Genomic DNA, 20858 nt, shown 5'->3' on the forward strand with positions numbered 1-20858 from the left:
TCAAAATTCTGTCATCGTTTATTCACCCTCGTGTATTTTAAAACCTGAAATGACTTTTTTTCTGTGGAACACAAAAGAAGATATTTTGAGAAATATCTCAGTGGTTTTACATTTACATTTAGTCATTTAGCAGACGCTTTTATACAAAGCGATTTACAGAGAGTTCAGTGTGCAATAAGCGATATGTTATACAGGATCAATAATACACTAGGAGCTAATACAAGTTTCAACAAAAGCTAGACCAATACCTGTTGAGAGAAAGAGAGAGGGTTAGTGTTTTTCCCCCTCATTTTTCTGTCAAGTATTCACAGAAGAGATGGGTTTTAAGTAGTTTTTCAATGTTTTGAGAGATGTGGTTGACCAGATTGAGTTAGGAAGAATGTTCCACCAGGAAGGTTTTGTGTCCATACAATGGAAGTCAATGGAGTCCAATGTTGTTCTTCAAAATATCATCTTTTATGTTCTGCAGAAGAAAGAAATTCACACATGTTTGGAATGACATGAGGATGAGCAAATGATGAAAGAATTGTCACTTTTGGATGAACTGTTCCTTTAAAGGCACATTAGTAAAACAGCATGTTTACCTGTAAGACCAGAGAGAAAGTGGAAAACCTTTTTTTGTCATTCTCAGGGTACACTGCAGAAGTTTGTTGACGACTTGTTCGAGACTCTCTTCAGCACGGTGCACAGAGGTAGCGCCCTTCCGCTAGCTATCAAATACATGTTTGACTTCCTGGATGAACAGGCAGACAAGCACGGCATCCACGACACAGACGTCCGTCACACCTGGAAGAGCAACTGGTATGAACGTAGTCAAACACCTCCAAAACGTACACTGATAAACAGACTCCCCTTGCAAAATGTGTTCATTTCTACACATGTTCGCAGTAGAAACCAAAGAGTAAAGCAATATATGCCATCTCTTTGTGTCTCTTTCTGTCCAGCCTTCCTCTGCGTTTCTGGGTGAATGTGATCAAGAATCCGCAGTTTGTTTTCGACATCCACAAGAGCAGCATCACGGATGCTTGTCTGTCCGTGGTGGCCCAGACCTTCATGGATTCATGTTCCACATCTGAACACAGATTGGGCAAAGACTCGCCATCAAATAAGCTGCTTTATGCTAAAGATATCCCCAACTACAAGAATTGGGTAGAAAGGTAAAACAAAAGTCTCATGCATATTTAATAGTAATATTTTCAAATATTGTATTTTTATAAGTATTTGTGTACAAGAAAAATGGAATAATCTTTTTTGTAGTCAATAGTACAAGCATTGAGTATCGCCCCCTGGCTGTCTCCACAGGTACTACGCTGACATCAGCAGGCTGCCAGCCATCTCCGATCAGGACATGAATGCATATTTGGCTGAACAGGCACGACTTCACTCCAGTGAATTTAACATGCTCAGTGCCCTCAATGAGATTTACTCCTACATTAGCAAGTACAGCACAGAGGTGAGGTGTAGTTGAACACACACAAACACACTTGCATATCTCCTTGTGAACAGCTTTGCTTAAGCTGTTTATTGCCTGCTGGAGAAAAAAATTCAATTAAAATTCATTATATGTTGGCAAAGTCTCAATCTTGGAGGCATCAGTTACATATGATGTCCATCTTTAATGCTTTTAGTATAAATAGTAAAAAAAAAACTATTTGCTCTTGTCTCAGACCCAGCTTTCTGTTAGGAAGGATATTATCCACAATTCTAGCAGATATTAGCCACAATTTTAGTGATGGCAACCTCAGTCATAATTTACTTTCATTGCATAGAAGAAAGATACAATGAAAGTGAATGGTGACGGTCCATTCCTAACATTCTCTCCTTTTGTGTTCCACAGAGGAACAAGTATAGAACATGAGGATAGTAAATCATGGCAAAAAAAAACATTTTTTTGTGTAAACTATCCCTACTGTATATATTAATAACTGGTATAGACAGTTTTATCAGACACACGTGCCTGGCCCAAAGTTAACTTCCAGTCTGTGTTTGTTTATCGGTCTGGCTAGTGGCTAATAATATAACTATATTTTATTTTATTTATATTAATATTCATGTATATTCATATTTATTGAATAACAATTTTATTATATATACAATTTGTTGAATTTTATTGTATATTCATTTTATTAAATAAGCAATTTGATGAATGAGTTGTGTAACTTTGTTGCATTTAACTTTAACCAAGGAACGGTTCTTCTACTGGTAACCCAAAATACTACTGACTAGACATACTTTCAACTAGCTAATGTAATTTCTTTTGCGTGTTATCAGAAATGATCTACAGGACTTTTCTTTGCTGGTGTGAACGGAAAGTTAAGCTTGGGCCACAAAAGCGTGCATGCGCTGTAACGTTTGTTGTTTTAACGTTGTTGCTTTGAAATCGTCTATAATTTGTTGATAAGTCATAAATACTCGCTCCAGATCAGAAAAACCGTATTTGTCGAATAACACACTCCGACGGGTATTTCGCAGAATGGTGTAATTTTTAAACTGGCTCTAAAGCCACGGACAAGAAACTTCTCTGACACACACACTATGGCGAGAGAGAGAGAGAGAAAGAGAGAGAGAGAGAGAGAGAAGTGGACAGAAGAGGGAGAGTATGAATAGAGCTCTGATGAGGAAGATTACACACAGTTAGATCACTGACTGCCACTCCGACACAAAGAGCCATAGAGTAGGACCCTCGATGGAGATGTTCCAGCTGTAATGGCAGCCTCACTCAGGGGACCCATTAGTCTGACCTTTACTTTACACAGCATTTAGGAGAGCGCCCAGAGACTGCCGCCTCTCTTCTCCTCTCTCATGTAAATATCTTTTTTTAGTCATTTGTCTGGGTTTTCAACAGACCCCGGTCTCTCTTTTTGGTGTTTTTTTTGCACTCTGCGAAATGCATTCACTCAGTCTGTCTTCAAATAGTGTTGAACAGCAGATGTCATCTTTTCTGACCCAGAGACTCTCCAGTCGCATGCAAACCCGATATAAAACTACTAGAGGCTATTAATTGGTTATTGATTAATATTTCCAAAAATCCTGAAACATGCCCAATATGCATGTATAGAAACTTTTGGAAATATGAATTATTATAGACTTCCTAAATTGTTTCCCAGAGCGAGAACAATTGAAACCCAAACTTGAGATGACAACGTACTTTTGTTTGCAGAGCAAATGTCTGGTGGCCGCCGTCGCGAGGAGGAACATGCCGTACCTGCACTATTTCATTATAAAATGCGAATAGGACATCTGAGAATAATTACCTCTGTCAGGCTTTCAGAGCACTTTACCTGATGAGCGAGAGAGAGAGAGAGAGGGGGGGGAGAGGCAGAAAGACAGCGAATATGCCCTCTTTTAAAAATGAAGATGACCACATCAGACACAATAATGTGGAGAGCGCTTTTGCAACTGCATGAAAAATTCAGCGCACATGCTCCTTGTTAAATACATGCTCATTCTGCGACTTCTCACGGAGGCTCGGAGCAGATGTAAGAGCGTTCAACAGCTCTGCGAGGAGTCGAGCAGGTGTGGACCTGAATGAAAGGCATTCTGGGAAAAAAAAGCGCTTCCATATTTTACTTTTACGCATAAGTGCTTTGGTTTGTTGCCACGATGTGACTTTTGGGTCCAAATGACATAGTTTTAGTAGCTTCGTTGTTTTGATGGCGTGAAAGTCAGGGCTGAGAAAAGAAACCAGGTTGGAGTTGAGTTAGTCTGTTGGTTAAAAGAATAGTTTACCCCCCAAAAACATCAAAATACATCAAAGTTTCAAAAGGAGATTTCTCTATACATTCCCAACCATCATTGTGACCACTTTAGAGGTACCATTGTCATATCCTCATTTTTGCTCCCGGTTTATGCCCATATCGATCCAGTTTTCCTTTATTTTCCCTTTTTGATATGCAAATCAGGGGCAGTCCGCAGTCACAATGCCATTTCCCCGGTGTTCCTCCGACACCCGGTCAGACATTGCAACACAAGCACAGAGAGGGGTCGATCCCATCTGCTCGGCCTTTCTCAACATGACTCGACGCTTTTGACTGCCGTGTTTTAAAAAGAAAGCGCGCAGACACAAATGAGATATGGCACTCCACAGTGTGGGTCCGACTCGAAAGCTATATTTTCCTTTTTAATGAAATATTCATGAAATAAAGTCTCAGGCAATTTTTCTCACAGAAGCTGAAAATTGGCCCAAGTCTCATATCACAGTGAGCAGTAACCGGTCTGCGTTAAGCAGATACAGAGTATGCCGTCTGAATCACGTGTTCTGTGTTTAATGGCTGTCCGGATCGGTTTTGTGAAATACACAGTTTATTTTCCGCAGTCTGTAAAAATGTTTCAATTCCGCTCTGGAGGAGGGGTTTAGATAAGGACCGATATTGACTACGCTATGTTGGTTGCCATAGCGATGACCATCAGTTCGATGGCAAGAGAGGATATGGTTCACAAAATGTGATTTTGTTTTACAAAAAACTAGTGCATTCAGATTCCTTTGCATATGTGTCTCTGGACAACAAACCATGTCAATTTTTTTATTGAGATTTTTACATCATCTGAAAGCTGGATAAATAAGTTTTCCATCGATGTATAGTTTGTTAGGACAATATTTGGCCAAGATGCAACTATTTAAAACTCTGGAATCTGAGGGTGCAAAAAAATCTAAATACTGAGAGAATCGCCTTTAAAGTTGTCCAAATGAAGTCCTTAGCATAGCTTATTACTCACAAAAATAATGTTTTTTATATACAGTGAGGGAAATATTAATTTGATCCCTTGGTGATTTCGTAAGTTTGCCTGCGTACAAAGAAATTAAGGTTTATTTTAACTGATTTAACTTAGTCAGAATATCAAAAAAAATCAGGGGAAAAGTTGTTATATAAAGGTTATAAATTGATTTGCATTTCAGTCAGTGAAATAAGTATTTGATCCCCGAGAAAAAATAACTTTGTACTTGGTGGAGAAACCCTTGTTGGCAAGCACAGAGGTCAGACATTTCTGATAGTTGGTCAGCAGGTTTGCACATGTGTCCGAATACATTTAGTCCACTCCTCTGTCAATCTTTAAGGTTTCTTGGCTGTCGCTCAGCAAATTGGAGTTTTTGCCTCCTTCACAGATGTTCTATAGGACTAGGGTCTAGAGACTGGCTAGGACATTTAATGTGCTTCTCCTTAAGCCACTCTTTGGTTGTCTTGGCAATATGTTTTGTGTCTTTGTCATGTTAAAGGCACATCCACGACCCATCTTCAGTGATCTAGTTAAGGGGAGGAGGTTCTCCATTTAGGAGTACTTTCTTAAAGTGACAGGACTAATCTGTGGTCCATATAGGCACATAACCAATCTGTCGAGCCAGAATTATTTCTGGTTGGTAGGGGATCAAATACTTATTTCACTGACTGAAATGCAAATCAATTTATAACCTTTATATAATTTTCCCCCTGATTTTTTGGTTGATATTCTGTTTCTATCAGTTAAAATAAACCTACCATAAAAATTATAAACCCTTCATTACTTTGTAAGCAGGCAAACTTACAAAATCAGCAGGGGATCAAATAATTATTTCCCTCACTGTATTTACGGTAGGAAATTTACAAAATATCTTCATGGAACATCATCTTTACTTAATATCCTGATGATTTTTGGCATAAAAGAAAAATCAATAATTTTGACCTATACAATGTTTTGTTGGCTATTGCCATTGGTTTTGTGATCCAGGGTCACATATTGTGAATAAAGTCACATGAACATGATGCCTTGGGAAATACATGGAATTAGTGCTATTCCATGATTAATGGAGATTAATCGCATCCAGAATAAAAGTTTCTCTTTACATAATATGTCTTTGTACTGTGCATATTAATTTTGCATTTATAAACACATACACATGCATATATTTAGGAAAATATAAAAATGAATAAATAATTATATATAATTAAAAAATATATTAATATATACATTTAGATATTCCCTAAATATATACATGTATGTGTTTATAGATACAAACTAATTATGCACAGTGCACAGACATCAATTATTATGTAAACACAAACTTTTTTTCTGGATGTGATTAATCGCCATTAAACATTGAACAGCCTTACTTGAAATTTCACTGAACAATCTCATCTTGTATTCAGTTTTAAGGTGCCGTGCACCCATTGTGCCACGATTGATCTCTGCCATAGTCATTTTGTTAAATGCTCATTTTGAGATGATCATCTTCAGTGGTGAGATGAGATTTAAATGCTTTGTAAGTACTTCTCCATATTTCATCACGCTATAGTGTGCAGTGCACTTTAGCAGATGTGAGATAAGCAACCCCTCACCCCAGTTAGAACGATTAACACATTTCTGCTTTCTTTTGCCAGATCACGGCTGCATTGGAACAAGACGAGACAGCGAAGAAACAGCGTCTGGCCTACAAGGTGGAGCAGCTCATCGGTGCCATGTCATTGGAGAGCTGAGAGGAAAACCGAGCTGGAGCGAAGGACGAGTAACGTTCACTCAACATCATCCAAAGCCTCTCCACATGAGAGCGACCTACACTGGCTAGAGACCTTACCACATAGCTTGTGCTTTTTCTTAAGTTTTTTGAACAGGTTACCTTTTCGAAACCAATGGACAACTATTTGATAAATGCTGGCCACGTGGCTTTTATCTAGTGAAGGAAATCAAGAGCGAAAACTACGGAATTCTGTTTTGCATCTGAAACTTTCACGTTTGTTTTTCGAAACAGCAAAGTGGGGCGAAGAGCTTCCTGGACTGGTTTTGTGTGTTTTTGTCTGTCTGGCTGATTTGTTTGACGTTCCTTGATGGATGCAAGAATCCCTAAATGATTTCTGGATACTTCCTCTAAAAACGTGCTTGCTGAAGAGGATTCGACGGGAACCGGACATCTACTGCCTCGCCGTTACGGCCCAGCTGATGGCTTTTACTTCCAAATTTTATTTTTATACATGAGTTCTGTTGCAGTTGCCTCTCGAGTCTTAACAGCATAGTGACGCTTGCATAGATCATCAGTTTCAGTGTGATGAAACGACTCTTTCTGTCTCCGGAAAGCAGCGGCTGCTACCAACACGCGTGTGCATGTCGACACGCCAGGACAGATTTGCAGTTTTGAGTCTCTCTTGCTTTAGAGACCATGAGGAACTATTCAGCTCATCTGGGAGAAAATAAAACCTCTCAGTTAAGTTCAACCAGCATGTCCGTTCGCCCCAAATTCCAGCGAAAGACCAGAAACCGGACGAACAAACTGCTCTGCGGTCTCTCTGTGTGTATATGTCCTGTTTTCTACATGTAAGCGTATGTGAATGTACAAACGTTACTCTATTTTGTCTTTGCAATTTTCATTGCTTTTATAAAAATGGGAGACAGTTGAGCTGATCTCCCGACGGCACGTCCCGAAGAACTGATGAGCTCATCTTTTCTCCATAACAGCTGGCAAAATTCTTGTACGGACGCAGCGACGAGTAGCACCTTCAGCTGAAATCGCGAATGGAGAACCGTTTGGACTTGAGATCATCTTACCAGAAGAGTATTAATTATTATGTATGGTCCAATGTGTGTGTAGTCTGCATGCATTATACAGAACCTCATATTTAAAAAAATTACGTCTCCATTCTCATACGCTCCTACATTCAAGTGCCAAGAGGTCACGTGAGTTATGGATGACTCGGAGGAAAGCTGATGATGTAATATACCGTGTCACTTCCTTTCTGTACTACCCAGTCTGGACCCGTGGGGATTAAGTGCCAAAAGATTGCTTGAAATGATTCACACACTTGTCGGTTGATGCTTTATTAAGGGAACAAACCCTTCGAAGGTCAATGGCACAAATGTGACCGGGCGATCGCTCTCATCATTTGCAAATTCAGGTACGAAAAGATCAGGCTCGGAACACTGTAAATGTTGAAGCTGGATATGTTGAGTGGTTTTTTCTCAGTTTTTTTCCCCTCATCTGACATGAAATATGTCAACAGAAAGCTTGACAAAAGGGAACATAGCTTTCATTTATAATGCATGATGGCAGGTAGAGTTGTTTTTCAAGATCATCCCAACCAAAATAGACAAGGTCGTTCAGGTCGGAGTCAGCTTGGGTTCACAGTTATTACAGAAGGACGATGCTTCTCTCTTCACGGCTATTTTAACCTCAAGCTCCCTTCACCCTTACAGTTCTGTTATATCCAATTGAAACTACTCAAATGTCTCGTTTTTTTCCTGTGGCCTTAAATTATTTGATATTTTTGTGTTGATTTTTCTGTCTTTGTTAACTGTGTTTGAGACTGATCCGATGACTGGCATGAATGAAACGATGAAGCAGGATGGAGGAGGCGTGGCCTCTCTCAGACGGTTGGTTGGTGGTGTCTCGCCGAGTATTCGAGAAGCATAGGAATGAGATGGAGAGACAGACCCCTTTAGCTTCAGATTTCTCCTGCTGCTTTGAAGCTCGGCTTTGATCTCGAGCAGTCGTGTGCACAGTGTGATCGGGAGATAAAAAAAATACACATCAAAAATAGGAACCGGTGCAAGAGATTACAAATGAAGGGCGATGTGATTGACAGTGAATTGATCTGTTAGGGTAAGGAAAACAATGGGAATTTCACTCTTCCTGAACAACCACACATTCCTCTATCATCTACACAATGTATAGTCACTGTATATTATGTGGCTTATACGCTGCAAGAAAAACTGTTTCTTAATCCTTCTCGTTTTCCATTTAAACATCCCAAAAATGAGACAAATTCAAGTGTTCAAAAGTTACACTGAAATGTGATTTATGCATAAAAACAATTTGAAAAATAATAATTTGCCTATGGGATGATATACCTACTTTGAGATACTGTGTAATCGGAAAACAGTTCTTTTAGCCTAGTTTTGCTTCTCGCGTTTGTCTTGATGTCAGGAGTTTTTAACTGGAAAATGAGACAAAACACTGATTAAGAAAATGTGTTTTTGCTGCTTATGTGAATTTACAAGTTGTGTCTCATGTCAATGACATGAAGAGACACAATGAAGCTTCCTACATTTGATTATCCACAGTCTTCCCTCTTGTACATTCATCCGAGCTCATCCGGACTCTCTAAGGGCAAAAGTATTTCAGAAACCTTCTGTAGACCTCGATGTCCTTGCAACTTTTCCCAGGATGTGGCTTAAAACCTTTTAATATTAATGTGAACCCCATTGCTGCCACCTTGGTCAAGGAGGTACGACTCTCCTGGTGCAAAAACTAAGAGAACGGCGTATTTCTCTGTCCTAAAAATTTGTGGCACAGAAAATTGCACTTTGTTGAGAAAATGATGCTTATTTATTAGAAGACATTTGATCCCCTCTGAAAAAAAGATTAAAGTTTTCTTTTTTATTGCGCTATTCTGCAGAGCAGAATGAAATTCGACAGTACTGGGCAGCTTTGAGAAATATCAGCAGTCGCAACGGCTGCTCATTTTATATTTGGCACGAATCGAGAGTCAATTTTGTGCACTTTTATCTTTATAGTTCATGTGATGGAATAGCATGCTACAAACAAGTGAAATGTTCATATTCTCTTCATATTACCGATTGTCGTTCCGAGGAAACAAAACCGAGATAAAAGCTTTTTATAGTTTCCGCGCAGGTGAATATCTTTCCATTTTCGATCACTCTAAATTATAAACAAATCTCTCTTTGTAGACACTGGAGCTCTGTAACATAGTACATAGAAATAATAATGACCTCGATAATAATAACGCTTATGGGTGTCTGTTCTTGTTGTTTTTTAAGTGTTGTGAAAATTGTAAGAGAGTATTTAAAAAGAAAAAAAGTTGGTCTTGTTTTTTTAATTGATTTTGTTTTGTTATATTATATTACTGTGTACCTATTGTAAATATGAAGCACACCTATTTTGCAAGCCAAGGATTCACTTTGTACTGTTGTTATATATAAATAAAATTTACTGGTTAAAAATTGTAGTACTTCTCTTATTTAATGTACAGTGATGCCCCCGATAAGTACAGTTTTAAGTTTCAGTATGTAACGTACAGTAGCATTACATGAAACATAAATGATTTCTATCACCTCTGGGGAAAAATGACCACAGATTCTTCACACTGCTGGGGTTAATCCAGGGATGCAATTTAAACCCGCCGTCAATGAACACTCGCTGCGTAATAAGGTAACCGATGGATCTTAAACAGCCCAGCGCTGCAATTTGTCTTTCCACATGGCCATTATCTCCAGCTGGACATTTCTCTCGCACCACTCTCAGACAAATTACATTACGATGGTAAATGGACCGCTGGTTTCTGATTGGTTGGCCCTATTAAATGCCCCCAAAGGAACTGAGGTAGATGCGCTGGGTTTAAATCAATAGAGATGTCTAGTTCAGGCAAGAAAGCAACCAAACACTCTAGGCATATGTTTTTCAATGTAATTCACTGGGAGTTGAATTTATTCATTTCAACCTTGACTGGCTCACTGGCTGATTTCCGAGTATACTGTAACCCTGTCCAGAAAGCACAAGTACATGAAGACATTGGTTGAAGAATGCATCTTAAAAGACTGCTTTAGCTTTGACTGCACTCCCAATGCAATCCAATTTTAATGTGGGGTGAACTGTCACTTTAAGAAGCCTGATGGCACCCAGTAGCCATGTTTTACTGTATAGACTTCACTAAGATTGCCAGAGAACACGGGCTCTGTTTCTCATTAACTCCAGAGCTGTGAACGAGATCGCCAAGCAGCCTGTGTGAAAATGGCTGCTGGTCGATTTAGTTTTTCAACCGCCATCCATCTGTCATTGATGCTTATGCATCTAGTCAATATTAGCTGCCACGGTGAGGTCTGTCGCTAATTAGCCGGTCAAACAGATCGAGGTCCGGTACGATCCGTCCGGCTCAAAGCTTCACCATCAATAATAAAACAGGCCTTGTGTAATAGCCGGTCATAAATATTTTACCGCGTGCTGAGCCGAGACCTCTGATCGCCATTGAGGTGCTGCCCAAGGCAGTTGAGTGGGTTTTAGTGCAACTTCATTAGCTGTGAAGCTGCTCTGTGAATGTTAATACCTTGTCGATGTGTTTTGACGTGGGAATATGGGCAACTTTCAATACTTAGTTGAGAATGTCCATTAGCAGAGGTGCTTGATTACGCTTAATTGTGCATTTAAAATGATTGTTATAGAACAGACTAATGTTCATGCACGTGTATAATGTTTAGTGTAAAGTCTTGGAGATGGACACTGCTGTCATCCGCAGACTGCTACAGCTGGCCTAATCCTGAATAGAATCCTCTGACAGCGGCTAGTCACCACATCCCCTGAGGCTAGTTACAGAACTTAAGCCTCAAAGAGCTGTCCTCACATGCTACCTGACAGAGGAGATAGGGAGAACCGGGGGGAAGGAAAAGATGAAGGCAAGTGGCAGTTGCGAAGAGAGCTGTGAGACACAAAACCAAAATGAGCAGTGTGCTTAACTGTCAGAAGAGAACGCAAGAGCAATCAGACAGGAATTGGGAATAATGAAGTAATGATGAAATAATAACTAGAGAAATGATGTCACAGAGATGAGGTGTTTGAAAGAGATTCTTGTCAATAATCGGATGTCGTGTGAAAGTTTAAAGGCATCATTTGTGGAAACTGAGGTGAGGTACTGAATCACAGTGCTGGATATTAAAGGCGGACAGGAAGAATAGCTGTAGATATAGAGGTCAGCACGGCCGCGTGTGATTGGAGGAGAGCGTTGTGCAGGAAGATGGGCATGTGTAAAGGAAAATTGGTGGTGGAGAGCAAACATAGACGTCAAGCAACCGTCTGCTTGTCAAAGGAGAGTTATTTATAGCGTTCTGGTCCGCTCACCTAATCTCTCTGTCAGTTTTCTCTCTTTTGCTCTTCTCTGAAGCTGGCAGAGGAACACGTGAGGCTTTTTACTTGTGCTTCTCTGAAAGACCAAAAACGTGCAGATTACACACATTGGGCCTCATTCATGAAACATTTGTAAATATGAGTAAATTCCGAAGAATTTGCGCGTAAAACAGACCTTCCCGAAAACTTTCCTCCAGATTCACAAATACTTAGTAAACGTCAGATTTCGTAGTAAATTGTGTGTATGATAATGAATTCCAATCATTCGTAAACAGGGCGCGCATGCACGCTCATTGATTCACAATTAGCATAGGCCTAATCCCCTTTTATGAATTACAGCTACGCAAATTACGTATCTAGGAATGCTGGAATTTTATTATCTGGTTTGGCTACATTATATTGCATAAATGCATAAGATACTAACAGGCTATATGCTTACCAAAAATGTATCCATTAAACTGTGTCCACCAAAGCGTTTCTAGTCAGCTAAAATAATAATACCCGGTGCTCTTCTGAAAACGACCAGCTGCTGGCGCTTAAGAACGCTTTGGAGGCACTCTTCCGGAGATGCGTTGGTTGCTGTGATTTAGAATATCCGCAACAGTTAGCCTACCTGTTAACTTACTAGTATATTATACTAGTATATTATTTAGTAACCATTAATATTAACTTCTCCATTGTTGTGTATGATGGTTGGTCAATGTAGTGTTTGTCCCACCTCTTCTCCACTGTTATTGGACGGCTGTGTAAAAACGGATAGTGACGAGCTCTGCTTTTTACCCAAAGTTGAAAAGTAAAAAATGATAAAAGACGGTACATAGTGCATCAAAATGCAGTGTCATCAGTTTGTCTAAAAGAATACAGAACGTGGTTTTACGCACTATTTACACGTGGTATGGAGCAGGTGTACATTTCTTTCGTACCAACTAACATTTTGAAAATACGAACATTTTCATGAATCCGAAAATTTACGTCAAAACGTCTTTACGAACGATTTACACAAAAATCGTTCTGCTCGTGTTTCATGAGGCACATTGTAGCTAAACATTTGAATAGAAGTTAAAGGTGGCGTGTGCAATTGCTATGCCTCTAGATACACCATTGGTCAGACAAACATATCTAAAGGATAAGACAAAAATTTGACAACATGCCACAGATTCTATTAGTTCACTGTAAAATAAAATTGATGAATAAGGGTGTTGTCTAGCGAAACAATCATTTCCAAGTAAAAACGAAAAAATTGTATACCTTTTATACATAAATATATGACTGCCACGGAGTGCCTCCATGTATATAATTATTACCAAGTATATAATATATAGTATTATTTCACGGCATTTGAATGCTTGATTCTGATTGGCCAGTCGCTACATTCCAAGGGTTGTTATTTTCAAATAACCAAACTAATAACACCCTGTAACCCGGATGCTGCAAATCATTTTGAGAGGGGCAGTTTAATATTACACCAAAATGAATTATAAATATGTCTTTTAATAACATATGACATTATATTTACAAATGATTAAACCAATTTGCCTGTTCGTGACGTTTGAACGTCGTTTCTTATGTTAAAACCGAAATTAAATGGCTTTTCCTCGCTGAAGGTCTGCATTCGGTAAAAATAAGCTAATAAAATATTTCAAATTCACATTTTGTCCAGTTTTTTTCTCATGTGGCAACCCAGCTAACACAGTACGTTCTGACGACGTCGCCAGTTCGTCTTCATTTGGTCACCGTGACATTACTTTGTGACCACGTTCTGAGGACGTCTTTGCAACATATACGTTTCTTAGAATTTTTGCTTATGTTCCAGAAACGTCCTAGCCACGTCCTCAAATAACGTCGTGAATTAATCCCACGGAGAACGTTGTAGCAACGTGATGTACTGGTCTTCAGATAACCTGGACACTGGTCATTTGAATAATGAATCTGGTCATTTTTGCTAACGTTCCAGAAACGTCCTAGCCACGTCGTCAAATAACGTCGTAAATTAATCCCATGGAGAACGTTGTAGCGACGTGATGTACTGGTCCTCAGATAACAGGGACACTGGTCATTTGATTAATGAATCTGTTCATTTCTATTTATTTTGTTATTGTGTGGAAAATTTATGATCAGAGTAAAATCTTTTATAATGTCAAGATGAATACTATAAATCCAACTTCTGACAGCTATTAAACAGGAGTTTAATTCGATACCACAATTAAAACTGCGTTTCTATTTATTTAGTGCGCGCGTCTGAAATGTGCGCGCACGCGCCTTTTCTGTTCTGCAAAGAGCCGCGCGCTCTCATCATTTAAACGTTAACGGTCATTTCTTTTTTTGTCACTGCCTGATATTCCTTTAGAGGTTTATTAATATTCTTTCTTTACTTTATACCATACAGATGTGAGAGTAAACACATATTTTAGTGATTTTCGATCGATTTGGCTCTTTTAAATGAACGGACCCTGATGTTTGTAAATGTAAAGAAGCTTTTGATTGTTGTTTTTAAAAACGGACACCCTGCTTAACGTATGTGGTAATACAAGAATATAATGTTAAACTTAAACATAATGTTTATTCATCTCTTTCAGTAAATATCTGCTTTAAATCCTCTATATTGTGTTGAAGTTTTTGATTATTTATGTCATGTACTACAGTATAAATAAAATATCTGATTGTGATGTACAGTGCTGTGTTGAGTTTTATAATTGTTATACTGTGCTTTATACATATTTGAACAGAGAATTACTCCAATTGTGCATAACGCACAGATTAAATCACAAATTAATTTAATCCTCCATTTGAGGGATGATAATGGTTTAAATTAAATAAATAAAAAACGATTTTAACAACGTGACCGTTTGGTCGTTAGGACGTGCTTATCACGTCCCAGAAACGTTTTTGGTACGTCGCTGCGACGAATATGGTACGTCCCAGGTATGTCTTCAGGAGGTAATCACCATGTCCCAACAACGTCCAATGTTACGTCGTCACGACGAATATGGGAATTACAAAGTTACGTCACTGGAACGTTATTATGGTACGTCATGCCAACGAATATGGTCCGGTCCAGGTACGTCGTCACAACTTACTGTGTTAGCTGGGAAGTAGCCGTGTAATAAGCGGATAATGTACAAGCAGTCGGCTAGTATCGCGAAATAAGCCCCTTCGGTGTGATACAAGACCCTCCGCTTCGCGCCTGTACATTATCCCTTACTATATATAGTATATAAAGTTTTCTTGGAAAATGACTAATCGTTTCGCTAGACAACACCCTTATTCATCGGCTTGTGTCGTGTAGAGCCTTTTGAAGCTGCGATGAAACAAAAATTTGGACCTTGGACATTTTTATTTTATAGATGAAAAATGATTGGTCTTTATCTGCTTTGCACCATTAAGATACACTGATGTCTGTCAGTACTACTGAGCATCTGTCTGGTTTTCTCTTGTGTTAATATTCTTCTCACTGTTTCCTGTGTCTCATTAGACTTGTAATTCATTTCAACGGCACATACATGACTCGGTAGCCTCAGTGGTATGTTAAGAGGGTCCTCTCTTTTCTTCTCATCAGAGGCTGAAAGAGTGTGGAAAACAATTGCGAAGCACTTTCTTGGCCCTCAGTGGCACCGCACACTCCCACGCCATCTGGGTTGAGCTGGAGAGTCAGTGGAGGCCTTTGAGTATGTAAGTTCATGTGCTTATTGGTGCATTAGTGCTCCTTCTTGTGCATTGTTTATGTTGTTGATGGAAACCTATTTTTTTTTTTAACTGAATTCAAATTAAGTCTCTTTGGTACAAGCAGACATTGGTGGGCATCTGCCTGCCAAGTTGGTCCTTCTAGCATGTATATTAACATATGCAGATATTTTAAACCACAATGATCTCAGATCAGATCTGTTTAGGTACAGCTAATATCAGCCTTCTCTCATGGCTGTGGATATTATTGGGCAAATACACAAATTAATAAATGAATGTGTGAGACACTGACAAGATGTTCTGGCGCGAGTCTCAGTGTTCAAGTATTCTATAGTCTTCGATCCAGCTGAAATGTAGGAAATGTGTGAAACAGCCCCTTAATTTATTCTGTCAATATCAAACAGAACAAACTCAGGAAGCATTTTATTTATTGATAGTAGCTGCCTAAAACATCTTAACTGAATAAAGAGCATCCGTTTTTTCTTCATTTACAGTCTGCTCCTGATGCTATATTTCTCATAAGTTGAGTCCAACCAATGTCCAACTTTAATGACATCATAACAGAAGCGATGGTTTTAGTAATGTGAGGGGCACTGCTTTGTCCTGCTTTTATCTTCCCTTAGAACTTGTTATGATATGTTTTACAAAGTTTATTATGGTTAAATAATATGGTCTTATATGGTGTTAAAGGAATACTTGCCCTCACTACATGCACTAAGGCTGATGTGTGAATGCTATTCAAGAGATATAGCGGGCTGTTTTTCATGGATAAAATAAGATAAAATCTTAAATTCTGGTCTGTACCACAAAAATCTATAGTATGTATTCAAAACTATAGCAGAATATAGCACACAAGTTATTTGGGCTACTTGTCTACCTTTTATGGCTGTATATATAGATAAAAGTGCTAAAAACATACAACTTAAGTTAACAGCATTAAATAAACCTTCCATTAAACGCCAATATTTTCCCCGGAACTGATTTGCCAACTTGCCAAAATAAAGACATAGTTGCGCGTGCAGCGCCGTAAACAGCCTTCGCTTCCTGCTCCACCCCCACGCAAATTTGATCATAAAAAATATTCTGGATTTAATTGTTTCATTGCGATGGTATTTTTATCTAGTTACTTTTTAATTAATATAACTATTTTCAGTATGACTAGAAGGTTACATTTACATTTTGACAAAAGGGGCAGGGGCATGAGGCCACTGGTATTCAGTAACTTTGCTAATATCAAATAAAGCACTCAATTGAACGTCAGGTATACTCTACTTTAGCTAAAGACATAATGGTATTTTTTTTAATATAGCTTGTAGTGCACATCTTTTTTTTTCGAAATACCATTTATTCTCTCTCTCTCTCCACTCCCCTGAATCCATTGTCCAGGCTGAAGCGTGTCTAGTTTGATAAGGGCTTGCTTTTGTCGCAGTTCTTTGAGAATTATTTAAGGCATAAGAGTTACTGCAGGATAAATATTTGATGCGTAGATCCTGAGAGTCTGTGCTCAAGCCTAGAGCAAATACATCAAGAGGCAGTCAACACACACACACCTGAAACAAGCATGCTTTAAAAACTCCAAAGGCATTCTTTGTACATTTCGTATCTACTAAAACAGACTCTGGTGATTATTACAGTAGAACTTGAGGATCCCTGAACTGTTTCACATAAGCTTAACACTTTAAAATGGGTCTCATGCATATAAATTAAATCTTTGAGTTAAATACTATTTTGTTGAGGCTGTTTTATGTTTAGAGTAGGTTTTTTTTACAATTTACTAAATAGTAGAAGTGCAAATAAACAACCAGTTTAACCTTCACAGCATCTTCTGTGCTCGTGTTTGGAGACATTCAATTCTCAGTCTGAACGTTAGAGGGCGTCATGGTAACATGGTGCTATTCTGGTATACTGTAAAGTGTCCTCCGTAAACAGGTCTTATGCTGCCATCACGTGGCTGGAGGCAGATCTGAAATTATATTACATTTCTTGCACTTCCAACCCAAAAGTGAAAATCCTGTCATGAATTACTCAACCCCCCCCCCAGTTGTTCCTTGTTTTTCGTTGTGTGTAAAAACTGTGGAAAATTGAAACCTTAATATTTAATTTCTTGAAAAGTATAAATGTAACAAAACAAATTCATTTGAGAAAATCTCACAATATTTGCTTTGCAAGCTTAAAAATGAGATACTACAAAGGACCAAATGTCAGAGTTTGTATGAGATGCTGTTAGTAAGGGTTAGGTATTGAATTCTATATTTTGTCTGACTACTAGTGGAGAAAAACATTTCTATCAAAGGCAAAATGCTTGTGTGAGAAATCTGTTATGATTCTGATAAATGATCTGCATGCGCTCTACAGTAGATCGATCTCACAAGCCTTTACTGGCTAAACTAATTTCACTCCGATTCACCCACAGACATTTACACACTTCTAAAGATTTATGGTAAAATTCTTTACTCCTTTACCTTGACATGCTACAGCTCAATGTCAACTCATGCTTGCACACAAATGATTGAATGTACTGTAATTCCCAGTTTTCTCAGTTTTCTTCCACATAATGTCTCGTGTTCATTTTGTAGACAGAACTCAGTCTGATTTATGGATTCAGACCTTCGATAGTGAGGGAGCGAGATAAAGGAACAAACTATAATGAAAAAACACATGATGATCAATAACATCCGTATGTGTATGAGAAGCAGGTTTAGGCGTGATCTTGAAGCATTTTGCTGAGAAATGACTGCGCTTTAAGGGTTAGGATTTCTCTTTATTCTTTCTGATATCTCCCTTAGGTCTCACTTTAAGAGTTATATTGGAGGTTAAAGGAGGGTCGTAGAAATTCACAGGGATTAAATGTTCAGTAATATAAATCACTTTAAGATGTCTGCCAAGCTGCTCAATCAGTACTAGTCAGGACTGGTCATGTGATGAGTTACGTCCTCTTCAAACTTGTTCTGGTGAAGACAGTGGAATGGGGAATTTGGTTTAGCAGAGATGATGATGTAATGAAGGATGTGGTTAGGCTTACATTATAACCAGAACATGACAGATAAATGGTGCGTTTGGATTCCAGATGTCCAGACTATCAACATGGTGTGAAACATACTGTAGTAAACTGTGATTGTCTTTTTTTATTAAAGTCCCAATTTGATAATGTTATCACTTAAAACTCATCTGTAAGCATTAAAATAGCATAGTAAGTTTTTTCCTGTGATGATAATTTCTTCATGCCTTAAAATGACTTTAGTGTTACTCTACACCCTTGCTTCATTGAGAATATGCAGATTCTTGAATATGCTAATTGGTCCCCACCTCCATTGAATCGAATCGCTTCAACCCCACCTCCATTGAATCTTTTTAAAAAGTTAAAATAAAATTTTCATTAAAGGGGATTTTATTGTTTACTTTCATGTCCAAACTCACATGCCGAAATTTTGTCGAAATGAAATTTTTACGTGTCCCTCTTCCTTACAATGAAAACAGGACAGTATGTCTTTAGGGTCAAATAATATTTTATATAAAATCTACATGACTCATACTTATAGTCTTAAGTTATTGCTTTGTTGAAGATACACACCCAAATGTAAGTATTTATCAGTAATAATTAAGAACTAGTGAATTAAAGGGGTCATATGGCGCGAATACGTGTTTTCTGTGTCTTTGGTGTGTTATAAGTTGCCCATGTATTAGACACGCAAAATTGTAAAATTGGAACCTGATGTGTTCCAAGAGGTGTTACATTTCTGTCACACGCTTGCAGTATTCAACCAATCACTATGCACTGGTTAACCGGCCAATCATAGCACACCTCGTTTTTCAGAGCAATGAACTTTGTAAAAAATCTGCGCGTTTCAGAGAGGCGGATACAAACATGCACGGTATGTGGAAAATACAGCGTTTTTGAACCTTAAATCGTGTATACACATTGCATTACATCTAAACAAACGATAATATTTGGTTTAGCCGTGGCATATCACCCCTTTAAAAAAACATTTGTGAAATTAGATAAAAAAATGTTTGAACTGTTTTCCACAAACCAATTATTTACTTTGTGATCGAGTCACACAGGGTTTAAGCCTAGCCCCAGACTAATTTAAATTATTGCTTAAAAATTACTTAAAAATTGCAATGACATATCTTAAAATATATCCGTGTGATTGTTTTGTCTCAAGATGCACACCAGTAATGTTTTTTTGTAAATTATGTATTTAAAAATCACTTAAATATCCTAATTTAAACAAGTCCCAGTCCTGGGCCAGTTGCATAAACATAGCCGCTGAATTTAGACTGTGTCTTAACAGCTATTCTCACAGACTAGCAATTAGTTAGGACTAATCAGTCTTACTTTTCATATTTCAATAAGACCAATCTACCTTTTTATTTACCTGACTTTAAGAAGTTATGACCAGTCTTGAAGAAAAAAAAATAGGTGACTTGTAAGACTAGTCTAAGCAGTTTATGCAACTGGCCCCTGGTTTAAGATAATCCCTGTCCGGGAAACTGCCCCAATAAGTTTCTGTTTAAAACATTCTGAGTGTTGTGGTTTTTTTTGGAGTAAATGCGTGTGGGCACAAAAGCGCACATGACTTACATGTGTTCGCATTTCAGTTCTTTATTAAGTTAAATGTCTGTCGAATGTTTTGTTTCTCATACTGTTGAGGTTACGCACACGATGTTGGGTGTGGTGGCGATGTTTTATTAGCACATGGAGAGTCCTCCCTCCTGAGATAACTACTAAAGTCCAACATCTGCACATGCTTGACTCAGACAACAGGCAGTAAAGAAAGAAATAGATTGAGGGAGTTCAGAACAAACGGAGGGGAATTTGGACTGAGGACAAGAAACACAGAGTGTTGTGTTCTGTAGTTTTGACTGCAGCTCAAAAACCATCTAGCCTAATCACTTATAAATGATAGAGGCAGGCGAACGGTCGTTCATTATGTCTGTACTGTATGTGGTCTGCAATATCTATTGGCTGTTAGTAACAATTATTGGCGCGATGTTATCAGCTCAAGCACAATTGCTGATAAAAATCCAGTTGGCATGAGTTGTTGTTGTCAAGCCTGTGCTAGAGTCATTACGCAAAAGCACATATCTCTCTGCTGTCGTACATTTCCTTATGTGCAGCTTTGACCTGAAGTGATTTAATTGGCTTAGACGAAAGGTTGGAAAGCCAACTTTTTCTTTTACTTTCATGCTTTATTTTGCATAAATTCCATGCATCATTGCTATTATTATAATATTATTTATAAAGCAGCCATAAAGGTATAAATGTATCTGTAAAAAGGTATTATGTGATCATATTTACCTTGATCTTTTGCTGTAAGTTGTTGAAGCAGGCTACTATGAAGCAACTTAAACATTC

General features: G+C 38.3%; 1 protein-coding gene across 1 annotated transcript in view; it reads left to right on the forward strand.

Moving 5' to 3' along the window:
• The window catches only part of plxna2 (plexin A2), a 182525-nt gene extending 172598 nt beyond the window's left edge, over nucleotides 1-9927 (forward strand). The window contains exons 29-32 of the mRNA XM_057363340.1: nucleotides 632-801; nucleotides 945-1157; nucleotides 1303-1453; nucleotides 6354-9927. Coding sequence (XP_057219323.1) covers nucleotides 632-801; nucleotides 945-1157; nucleotides 1303-1453; nucleotides 6354-6449 — 630 coding nt within the window. The 3' untranslated portion in view covers nucleotides 6450-9927. The remainder of the gene's footprint in view (nucleotides 1-631; nucleotides 802-944; nucleotides 1158-1302; nucleotides 1454-6353) is intronic.
• Nucleotides 9928-20858: the final 10931 nt, after the last annotated feature.

The sequence above is a fragment of the Triplophysa rosa genome, linkage group LG21, assembly GCF_024868665.1.
Source record: "Triplophysa rosa linkage group LG21, Trosa_1v2, whole genome shotgun sequence".
NCBI lineage: Eukaryota > Metazoa > Chordata > Actinopteri > Cypriniformes > Nemacheilidae > Triplophysa > Triplophysa rosa.